Consider the following 12418-nt stretch of genomic DNA (forward strand, 5'->3'; position numbering starts at 1 on the left):
CTTGTTCCAAGGCCCCACATGAGCTACCTCCTAGAGTACCACACACAACTATTCTCCAGAGGTGCCATGCACACTAGCAGGGTAGGCCCGTATTACACCCCAACACAGGGGAGTGACAACACTCACAGATGGAGCGTACAGGTGCGAAATCCCCCTCACCACAGGTCTAGCCAAAGTGGTGGTAAATAGTTGCCCTCTTCGCTCCCAAATAAAACTCTGGAAGGCTCCCAGGTGGGGACATGTGCCCCTAGGTGACAGACCCTATTCAGGAAGGCAAATTAATTTTATCTGACCACTGCTGCCCTCTGCTAGAGCTAGTAGGTATGATACTTACAGAGGACTACTGCTGGCGGCTTTCCCCAGAAATGCTGCGTCTCATCACGCAATCTCCTTAACCAGGGGCGTGCTCATCCCCTTGGGTCCACCAGATAGTGTAGATGCAGATCAAGGGACTCATTTAACCTCCCAAGCTGTTTAGTCATGGACTCTAGACCATGGACTCTTGTGGAACTTCCACCTAGCTTACAGGTCCCAAGTGTCCAGACTTATAGAGAAGCACAGCAGTTTACTCAAAGATATGCTCCTCAAGCTTTTAAACCATAAGTGGTCCCCCAAATGGACAGATACTTTACACTAAGCTCTAATACTGCTTAATTCCTGGCCCTCAGCTCTCCAGCTCCCTCACACCTAAGACCAGTCTTATCCAGGGACTCCCTTGTTGGTACTTAAAGGGAACCCTCATTCCATCGACATTAGAGAGGACATCATTCACATCCACTCACCAGAGAAATGCTCCCTTTACCATTTTGATATTTTGATCATCTCCCCATCTTCCACACACTCGTGGCCCAGTAGAGGGTAGATTATACAATATGACCCTCACGTTAGAGAGTCCAAGGAGACAATCCCCAACCAAACTGAAAGACCAGGATTACACAAATTCTACTGACCTAGATGATAACCCAGTACCAACTGTGAAGCTAAGGACAAATGTGTGTTTTAAATACAACTACATATTTTTTAATTAAAAAATTCATTCTCTATAAGCAACTCTGTTGATAGAGGTCTCCTCACTATCATTACTAACCCTGAGATATAAAGATTTGTTGTTTTATCCTTACCAGGAGTAGGCTTGGATTAAAGAGCATTAACCTTATAGCTGAGCCAATTGTGTTTCTGAACTCCTTTGTGAAGAAAGAGTAGAAACTTGGGCAATTTTATTTAATCCTCACTTGTATTTCCTCATATGTAAAATGGAGATAATAATAGTATTTACCTTACAGAGTCATTGTGACTATTAAATGTATTAGTATATGTAAGACTTTGAACAAACCCTGGAATATTAGGCACATAAATGTTACTTATAATCATCACCATCATCATCTCTATCATCTTACTCAACACTATTATCATAAATTAGATATAGCCTTACCATGCTGTGTATAAGAACACACATTAAAGTTGTTGCTAATCAGTGATATTTTAGGTACTTATGTTTACCACTTAAAAGATGCATCATTATATTTTAAGTGATTTGGAGAATAACTTTGGTGTTTGTCTTCATTTTTTTTACTTTTCAATAAAATTGAAAAATTTATACTAATGAAAGTATCTAGGCACAAAATTAATTGTGTTCAATGTTTTGTGTTAATAAAACACTGAGATATTAGTTTCACAGATAGGGAAATTGAGACATAATATGATTACTTTTAAATAAATTACTCATTTTGACAATGAATAAACCAGTAATTGAATTTTACTTTTTCTATTCTTATCTCAAAAATAAGTTTATAAAAGTGTGCATCGAGTTTGCATATCCTTCCATCCAATCACCTAAACTCTGTCTACCAGGCTATCACTTTTGGGAAGATGATGTAAGAAAGTTTCAAAATATAACTGGCATAATTGTGCATAGCTACTGTCAAGAATTCCTAGGCAGAGACTGTCATCTTAAAAGGTTACTGTGACATTTCTAGAATATGCCTTTTCAAATATGAATGAAACATGTTGCCTTTTTGGTTGAGGGTAAGGAAGGCATGGAACCTGAAATTTTCCACAGTGCCAAAATTAGAAAACAAAGTATTAGAATGCCAAGATTAATCAATCACTCAACAAGTATTTATGTAATACCTACTTAGGTGTCCAATGCATTGCTTGGAACCAGCATTTTATCAGGTTTAAGTGTTTAACCAAATGCAACCTAAAAATTAAGGAGCTGCCTTAATCTAAATTATATAGGTCTGCCAATAGAATGTTCCATATGTTGGTGCTACTAAAGTACCTACACGCTTTTGAATGAATATTTTCTATGCTCAGAGTTATTACAAAGGCAGAGACAAATTCTACCTGTAATAAAATTTAACTCTTTGAAGAAACAAATATGAAAGTTATGTAGTTAAGATGTATACATATATCATCATGTTGTACACGTTAAACTTATACAGTGTTATATATCAATTATATCTCAATAAAGATGGGAAATGATAAATAATAGTTTCAAACAAATAACTTTGTAGTGCTAAAGTCCTGCTCTTCTAAAAGAAAAGTTGAATATGCCAGAAGCAGAGTTAATCACTGGCTGCTTTTCACAAAGGTTCATTGACATTAACAACATCATTTAGGAAAGATTTAATTTAAGCTATATTAATAGTGGGGATAATGGAAGTAAATGTAAACTGTAACACAGTGGCATAGATTTTACATATTGATTAAAAAGTCATTTAAAATCCTCTTGACTGTAAAAGGAGAGAGGCAAAGATCATGGAAAGAATCTTAAGAATGCTTCTAAATATTTCACATTGTGCAGGTGGTTTCAGATAAATTTGGGAATGAAGTTGCTGTGCTATCCTTCCTGTGGAGTTGTAAATGTCATGTTCCAAATTCAGGATAATTCCACAGCTGGAAAAGAGCTTTCACATAGTGTCTACCAGTTTTCTGTTATACTCTTATTAATCATTAATTCTTTCCTATATAAATCATTTAATTTAATAAAGAATATTCATTGTGCTACTAATGTATTTATAACTTAAACTAATCCATTTATAATAATAGTAGAAAATAAGGTTAAACAAAGTAACTTTATTTGCCTTTTTTTTGTTTTTGCCCTTACTAATTAGAGTTGTGAAACATGCCTTTTCTCCTCTTTTTTTGCTTAGCTGGTTTCCAGATCTTCAAATGACTTAGCTAGCTCAGCACGGGAGTAAGTATTATATTTGTAGCATTAAAGAAATAAAGAGATTTTCAGGGAAATTGGATGCAAAATGTAATACGTATAAAAAAATGTTAGAGTGGATGAAAATAAATTATAGATAGATAGATATAGTTTTGCTGGCTTTCCTTTTTTTGGAGCCCATATTTGCTTCTGTTTTTATTTTTTTAATTTTTATTATTTTCTAATTTTGTCTGCGTTGGGTCTTCATTGCTGCATGCAGGCTTTCTCTAGTTGCAGTGAGCGGGAGCTACTGTTTGTCACAGTGCACGGGCTTCTCATTGCAGTGGCTTCTCTTGTTGTAGAGCACAGGCTCTAGGTGCGAGGGCTTCAGTAGTTTTAGCTCACAGGCTCTAGAGCACAGACTCAGTAGTTGTGGTGCACGAGCTTGGTTGCTGCATGGCATGTGGGATCTTCCTGGACCAGGGATCAAACCTCTGTCACCTGCATTGGCAGGTGGATTCTTAACCACTGAGCCAATGAGAAGTCCCTTGTTGTTGTTTTTAACCATCAGTGTACCTTTTGGCTCCAAGAATCTTTGCTCATTCACATCAATTCTCTCAGCTCGTTTCCTTTTTTTTTTTTTTTTTTTGTGGGTTCTTGATTCAAGGTTGTCTCTAGAGTCCATGCATAGGTAAATATGCAGGCTGTTCTCTTTGCATATCAATATCTTCATATATTTGGCAATCTCAACAAGTCAGGCTTTTTAAAAGTAATCAAGAAAATACACATGGGGCGGGAGGGAGGGAGACGCAAGAGGGAAGAGATATGGGAACATATGTATATGTATAACTGATTCACTTTGTTATAAAGCAGAAACTAACACACCATTGTAAAGCAATTATACCCCAATAAAGATGTTAAAAAAAAAAAGAAAGAAAATATACATCAAACTCTTTATACCCAGTAATCACAGCCTGTAAGGAAGAAAACAAGAAAAGAATACAAGAAGGACATCAATTCAAACATTGAACCCCAATGTTCTTGGAATGGAAGAGTCAACATTGTGAAAATGACTATACTACCCAAAGCAATCTACAGATTCAATGCATCCTTATCAAACTACCATTGGCATTGTTCACAGAACTAGAACAAAAAATTTCACAGTTTGTATGGAAACACAACAGACTCCAAATAGCCAAATCAATCTTGAGAAAGAAAAACGGAGCTGGAGGAATCAGGCTCCCTGACTTCAGACTATACTACAAAGCTACAGTAATCAAGACAGTATGATACTGGCACAAAAACAGAAATATAGATCAATGGAACAGGATAGAAAGCCCAGAGATAAACCCATGCAAATATCGTTACCTTATCTTTGATAAAGGAGGCAAGAGTATACAATGGAGAAAAGACAGCCTCTTCAGTAAGTGGTGCTGGGAAAACTGAACAGCTATATGTAAAACAATGAAATTAGAACACTCCCTAACACCATACACAAAAATAAACTCAAAATGGATTAAAGACCTAAATATAAGGCCACACACTATAAAACTCTTAGAGGAAAACATAGGCAGAACACTCTATGACATAAATCACAGCAACATCCTTTTGGACCCACCTCCTAGAGAAATGGAAATAAATATAAACAAATGGGACCTAAAGAAACTTAAAAGCTTTTGAACAGCAAAGGAAAGCATAAACAAGATGAAAAGACAACCCTCAGAATGGGAGAAAATATTTGCAAATGAAGCAACTGATGAAGGCTTAATTTACAAGCAGCTCATGCAGTTCAATACCAAGAAAACAAACAACCCAATCTGAAAATGGGCAGAAGACCTGAATAGACATTTCTCCAAAGATGGCCAACAAACACATGAAAGAATGCTCAACATCACTAATCATTAGACAAATGCAAATCAAAACTACAATGAGGTATCACCTCACAGCGGTCAGAATGACCATCATGAAAAAAATCTACAAACAATAAATGCTGGAGAGGGTGTGGTGAAAAGGGAACCCTCCTGCACTGTTGGTGGGAATGTAAATTGATACAGCCACTATGGAGAACAGTATGGAGATTCCTTAGAAAACCAAAAATAGAACTACCATACAACCCAGCAATCCCATTACTGGGCATATATCCTGAGAAAACCATAATTCAAAAAGAGTCATGTACCACAATGTTCATTGCAGGTCTATTTACAATAGCCAGAACATGGAAGCAACCTAAGTGTCCATTGACAGATGAATGGATAAAGAAGATGTGGTACATATATACAATGGAATATTGCTCAGCCATAAAAAGAAACAAAATTGATTTATTTTTAATGAAGTGGATGGACCTAGAGTCTGTCATACAGAGTGAAATAAGTCGGAAAGAGAAAAGCAAATACCTTATGCTAACACATATATATGGAATCTAAAAAAAAAAAAAAAAGAAATGGTTTTGAAGAACCTAGAGGCAGGACAGGAATAAAGACACAGATGTAGAGAATGGACTTGAGGACACGGGGAGGGGGAAGGGTAAGCTGGGCCTAAGTGAGAGAGTGCCATGGAGTAATATATACTACCAAATGTAAAATAGATAGCTAGTGGGAAGCAGTCGCATAGCACAGGGAGATCAGCTCGGTGCTTTGTGACCACCGGGTGGGATAAGGAGGGTGGGAGGGAGACGCAAGAGGGAGGAGATATGAGGATATATGGATATGTATAGCTGATTCACTTTGTTATAAAGCAGAAACTAACACACTATTGTAAAGCAATTATACTACAATAAAGATGTTTAAAAAAAAAAGAACGAAAAGAAAAATAAATATTTAAAACAATAAATAAACCCTCAAAAAAAAAAAATTGAACCCTAGTACCTTTTGGCAAGGAAGCAGGAGCATCTTCCTTGGGGCTCTGGTCTTCTGTTCCCTTTCATCATAATCTTTTTCAAAACTTTCCCTGATCAACTGCCCCTTTATCTGACCTTTTTGCAATATTAAATTCCCATCATGACCCAGACCCCAACCACACCAGAACAGAACCTGAAAAGTTAGTCATTCTCTGACTGTAGTATTTATTTTATGTCAATTCCCACTATTATAATTTTCAACACTTTGTAAATATTCTAAGCACATTTACTATGTAACTTCGTTTAAATCATCGTTTTGACTTTCTCAGATTTGTGTGCCCTTCAGAATATATCTCTAATTTCCTAAAGCAATTAGTCAAAATAATTTTTGGCTAATTAACATTTATCCTTAAAACAATACCCAAGTACTATATCAGTCTGGAAGTAAAATCGTTCCTGGTAAATGAGCAAAATAATCACTAAGATACCTCCTATAACTTTGAGTAGTTCACTATCTGAATAAAGGAAGAAGCAGAAATATCATATGCATAATATGTATACATACATATTTAAAATTAAGTATAATATGTGATAAATCCAAAAGTACAATATTTATGAATTCTTCCAATACGTGTTTGTTGAATACCTGAACAGATAGACATGATTCTGTGTATTGGACATCACAATGAAAAAACACAAAATCCATGCTCTCATGAATTTTACATTCTATTTGAGGGAGAGAGAAAATAATCATAGTAAACAAATAAGTCATATAACATGTTAAAACTGTGGTAGTGTTAGGGAGAAAACAAATGCAGTGTAAGAGCAACGGGTTAGTCTAGGGAAATTCTATAAGTAAGGTAGATAGTGTGGACCGTAATTAACATAGCATTTTATAGAGAACTTATAAAATAGCATTTTATAAAGAAATAAGGACATGGCTGGAGATAGAAGGAATGGTCAGTATAAACACATGAAGTCAGAGGGGAACAGTAAAGGGTGAGAAGCTGGAGCAGAGTAAATGGGAGAAGAGGTCAAAGCGTTCTGGACAGGCCTTCAGGATATTATAAGGAGTTTGCCTTCTACTCTTGAGTAAAATGAGGAAGTAGAGTTTAGAACCAGGGAGCAATCAGATGGGAAATTCGTTTTGAAAATATTTCTCTGACCTCAGTGCTGACGGTAGAGTATAAGTGGGGCAAGGTGCAAGAGAAAGGCCAGTTAGGAAGTTAATTGCGCCTAACAATGGAGAAAACAGGTGTTGATGGTTTGAGTTGGGTAATGGAAATGGTGAGAAGAGGTGGGATTCTGTGTATGTTTTTTTTTTTTTTTTTTTTTTTTTTTTTTTTTTTTTTCCGGTACGTGGGCCTCTCACTGTTGTGGCTTCTGCCGTTGTGGAGCACAGGCTCAGCGGCCATGGCTCACGGGACCAGTCGCTCCACGGCATGTGGGATCTTCCCGGACCCGTGTCCCCTGCATCGGCAGGTGGACTCTCAACCACTGCGCCACCAGGGAAGCCCTCTGTGTATGTTTTAAAGATGAAATGAATCCAATTGCTTGCATGGGGGATTTGCTAGGAATAGTATGGTCACAACAGTTAAAAAGTCTTGGTGTTGGGCTTCCTTGGTGGTGCAGTGGTTGAGAATCTGCCTGCTAATGCAGGGGACACGGGTTCGAGCCCTGGTCTGGGAGGATCCCACATGTCGCGGAGCAACTAGGCCCGTGAGCCACAACTACTGAGCCTGCGCGTCTGGAGCCTGTGCTCCGCAAAAAGAGAGACCGCGATAGTGAGAGGCCTGCGCACCGCGATGAAGAGTGGCCTCCGCTTGCCACAGCTAGAGAAAGCCCTCGCACAGAAACGAAGACCCAACACAGCAAAAATAAATAAATAAATTAATAAAGTCCTACCCCCAACATCTTCTTAAAAAAGAAAAAAAAAAGTCTTGGTGTTGAGCAAAACATTGGAGTAAAAAAGGAAAGACTCGGCTCTCTCCTGCACCCTCAGCAAAAGTAACTAGATGCTTCTATCTTACACTATTTTCAACTTATAGGATGTCCAAGCAGGAGCCCTGTACCCCTCTCTGTGGGTGAAACCTGCACTCTTTCAGAGCAATGGGAAGGTCCAGCAGCCAGGTGCAAAAGGACACCAACAGTCTACTTTATTTCAAGCTTGGGAACAGAGGGCATTTCTAATAGATCTGTAGTAGATTTGTAGTAGATCTGGAGGGGCAGCATGGGAGTCAGGGAGGTTCCCTTTGCAGCCACCAGCAGCTGCAGCTTACTTAGTTCTGCAGCACTGCCCAGGGGTGCCCAACCATGTGCAAGGCCACTGGACAGGGAGCTGCAGCACAGGGTCAGCACTGCCAGCAGGGAAGGGGGTGCAGCTGGTCAAAGCATGGTGAAGCCATTATATATAGATACTTAGGTAGATGTGTTGATAAATGAACCCAAATATGTAGATATCCCTAAGTCTCAATTCTACACCTTAAGTTTATTTATTTTAGAGTATCCTAAACATCTAATTACTCATAGTTTATGTCTGGAACTCTTGAAGTTGTGTGACAGTATCTACTTAACATATACAGAGAAACCTCAGTCTAAGAGCATTACTTTATCATTATATAAACGTTCTTTGATATGTCAATGAAAATAGAACCAATGAGAATTGATTAACTTAATCACCATTTCTAATGACCAAAGGTTTATAAATCATTTTATTTCCCTTATCTGAATATTTAAAACATAAAAAAGGGGCTTCCCTGGTGGCGCAGTGGTTGAGAGTCCGCCTGCTGACGCAGGGGATACGGGTTCGTGACCCGGGCCGGGAGGATCCCACATGCCACGGAGCAGCTGGGCCCGTGAGCCATGGCCGCTAGAGCCTGCGTGTCCGGAGCCTGTGCTCCGCAATGGGAGAGGCCACAACAGGGAGAGGCCCGCGTACCACAAAACAAACAAATAAAAAAAAAAAAAAAAAGATGGCAGAATAATTTCTTTTCACTATACTTTAAAAAGTTAGTACAAGTTAGGTATTTTGTTACAAAATCTGAGAGTTTTGGTAATTATTTTGCCTTTTTCCCCCCCATTGTCACTAATAGAATAATTACGTACATATATATAAATTATATATGATTTATTATTACATCTCTAGGATCTAGAATATTCTTTGATTTTTATAATAACTGCTCAAAATAATTGATAAATGAATACATGGATGCATAAATGAAAAGTCCATGGTTGTATGATAAAATCAACATGTTACTGAGTGACACTTTTCCCCACTCCACATATAATAGAAATTGTGGACATAGAATAATCTATATATTGGGTCTGCTTTTGGGAGAGTATAATGTAAGGGAAACTTACAGTCTGAGCAGGTCCTTATAGGTGTATTTTTAATTTCAGGATCTCCAAAAAATTAATTATATAACATATCACCTTCATTATCAAAAAATATTAGGCTATCTGATACCAAGGACTGTTTCAGTACTCTGAATAATGATTTCTGTACAATATAGATTTTATATTGCCAAAGAAGCCTGCTAATCAATCTCTTTAAGGAGAATTTTTGGAAACCTGATTTGAATAATGCAAAAGCTCAGTGATTCTTTAAATATATAAAAGTTGGATGACAAAATAAATGATAGAGCAAGTTAATGCCAGTCTAAAATTATCTGTATGAGGATAATTAAAAATATTTAAATAAGAATTCCAATTACTGACATCTAATATTAATAAAAATAACTAATGCTGGAAAATTTTTAACTAATTTTTACTCAAATGAATATTATAGTATTTTTTGTTGTTTGTTTGTTTTTTGCGGTACGCGGGCCTCTCAGTTGTGGCCTCTCCCGTTGCGGAGCACAGGCTCCGGATGCGCAGGCTCAGCGACCATGGCTCACGGACCCAGCCGCTTCGCGGCATGTGGGATCTTCCCGGACCGGGGCACGAACCCGTGTCCCCTGCATCGGCAGGCGGACTCTCAACCACTGCGCCACCAGGAAGCCCGAATGTTATAGCTTGAATCATAACTAATGTGAAATGCTCGTGAGATATACCTTCTTTTATCTTTTCCATTTGTTGATGATTTTATTTGAATAAATAAACCTTCTAGCATACTGAGGGTTTTCTCAATCTTTTGGGTGGGTGCATGGGTTCTTGGAATATAGGAAGTTGACCAAGTTAGGTTTTACTGTGGTCTGATGTGTCAGCCTTGTAACGTGACTGTAATTTTAATTAGACCACATGGGTTGTTTTTCTTTCATGACTAGATTACTATGCAAACTTAAATGTCTGTGGTCAGAGGGATATGTGTCTTGCAGCCTGGAAGCTGGGGAACAAAAAGCATTCAAGAAGATTGAAATAATTAATTCTGCATTAAGGATATGTCAATATTGCCCTCTGACTCACTCCAAGAGCATACCATTTTCACTAATTGGAAAGTACACAAATCTTTGGTATTGTTTACGATAAACTCAGCAGGGAATGTGACTTCCTAGTGTAGGCCCAACAAAGTGCTCCATTTATGAATAAATCATGTTTGGATCTTGAGAAAAGAGGCATCAGTTAGTGGCAGTTGGCTTCCCTGAATATCAGGAACTCTGGATAATTAACTGCCAGTACTTTTTTATTCCTTTCTATTGAAACATTCATTGACAGAAAAACAGACTTTGTTACCAATATGCAATATGTAATGCATTTTGGGAAACATTACATAATTCCATTGCTGTATCTTAATGGAATATTCAGCATTATTACTGTCATTACTAGGCATTTCAAAGTCACCATGGGAGGTAAGCCTATTTTCCATTAAAAGATTATTTCAGTATGAAATCTGTCTGAACTATTATTGCCCATAAACCTGAATAGCACAAATGCCATACAAAAAAAGAAAACGTTTTATTCTTTCAGATATTATTTTAGTGAATAAAGACAAAATGAAATTACTGCATTGCTGGTGTTTGGGGATATTTAGCATAAGGCTGGTCATGTTTTACATTTGCTTATATGGTAAAGTTTTAGGTGATCTGTAAATGACTATCCCTCTTAATGTGAAGAGTTTTTCACATATCACAGCATAGCAAGACTCATTGGAAAAATAATTCTTCCCTAAATCATATTAATTTGGTTAGAGCTCTCAATAGTAATGATAATGATTTTGTGTTCTTACCTGTATTCAGTGGAATTTTGTACCAAGATATTTAGTCTGTGGAGAAACTTTTTCTCCCTAAAGAAAAAGGAAGCTAGAGACAAGGTAGTTGTAAAAACTGGTTTATTTTTTTTAAAAAATAAATACAAAAATATAAATATAAAACATTAGCAGATAGAATTTGATGAAATGAAATTGCACAAACGTTTGTATACCAGGTTGCATATCACACCTACTAACACCACATGTACATTTTTTTTTTAATTTAACATACAGAACAGGATATACCTTAAATTTTTTCTTCACCTTTAAGAAACGGAAGCGGCTTGTTTGTGAGGCTGCTTAAGGGAGAACTATCCTGTTCATGTTTCTGAAATTATCTTTTATTTCCTAAGAAGGACAACACTGAATTTCCATAGCTTTGGCTCTTGGAAGTGATTAAATAAAATGTCGTATATATTCCATGAGACATCCTACAGGGAAGAATTAATGTAATTAATGAACAAATTAAAAAGGAAATGGGAAAAAAATTGTGCTGAGTGGCAGGAAAATTTTCCTGAATATCAAATATTGTGAAGTGGAGACGGTGTCGGTAAAGTTACTTCCTCTTGCTTGAGCAGAACATATATCCTAGGTTAAGAGTCTTTGTCACTTTCCCCGCCACCGTACATTTCCGCCAGCTTATTAAACCGAGGCCCCCATTCTCGGAGGTAATCGTAGTTTTGGTCTCCGTCAGTGGTACCTGATTCTAAAGAACTCAGAGATTCCGCGATGGAATCGTTTCCTTCGTAGGCATACGTTGCAAGTGAGTCGTAGGGCGGTGCGGTGGGATCCAGATCGTGCTCTTTTAGCCTTTCATTAATGAAATCCCGGACATCCGTGTTATCCGGAGCTGTCGGAGTCCTCCGTGGGATAAATAAAGTTTCCGGAATAATATCTCGCCGCAGCTTTTTTTCCTCGATAGCTGCAGGATTCCTCAGGGTGCCGATATCAAAGGCCTGGGTGTCCTCCTCTCCGCCACCTTCATCGTTATAGCTCACAATGTTGTCTCTGATATCTTCTTTAGACAAGATCAGAGGCTCTTTTTTCCGCTGTCTTTTCAGAGCTGCAAACAGTACTACTATAACTTGAAAAAAGAAAAAAGATGCATTAGAGGTCCATCTGAAACACATATTAATAAATAACGAGTGGAAGTACTATAAACGAGTTTCTTATTTAGGTTTTCTGGAACTGGTTAGAATTTAGGGTTAATTTTGTATTTCCATAATTTTTTTTTTTTGCAGGGCTT

At 37.6% G+C, this 12418-nt stretch overlaps 1 protein-coding gene across 3 annotated transcripts in view; it reads right to left on the reverse strand.

The window, feature by feature from the left end:
- Nucleotides 1-11587: 11587 nt before the first annotated feature.
- LOC101325429 (cadherin-10) overlaps nt 11588-12418 on the reverse strand; it is a 119683-nt gene continuing 118852 nt past the window's right edge. For 2 of the 3 annotated variants that reach the window (XM_073801907.1, XM_019951037.3), the window contains one exon: nt 11588-12256. In XM_073801907.1, coding sequence (XP_073658008.1) covers nt 11766-12256 — 491 coding nt within the window. In that variant the 3' untranslated portion in view covers nt 11588-11765. The remainder of the gene's footprint in view (nt 12257-12418) is intronic. The other variant, XM_019951038.3, reaches the window with a different exon arrangement.

This window comes from Tursiops truncatus, chromosome 3 (assembly GCF_011762595.2).
Source record: "Tursiops truncatus isolate mTurTru1 chromosome 3, mTurTru1.mat.Y, whole genome shotgun sequence".
NCBI classification, from domain to species: Eukaryota; Metazoa; Chordata; class Mammalia; order Artiodactyla; family Delphinidae; genus Tursiops; species Tursiops truncatus.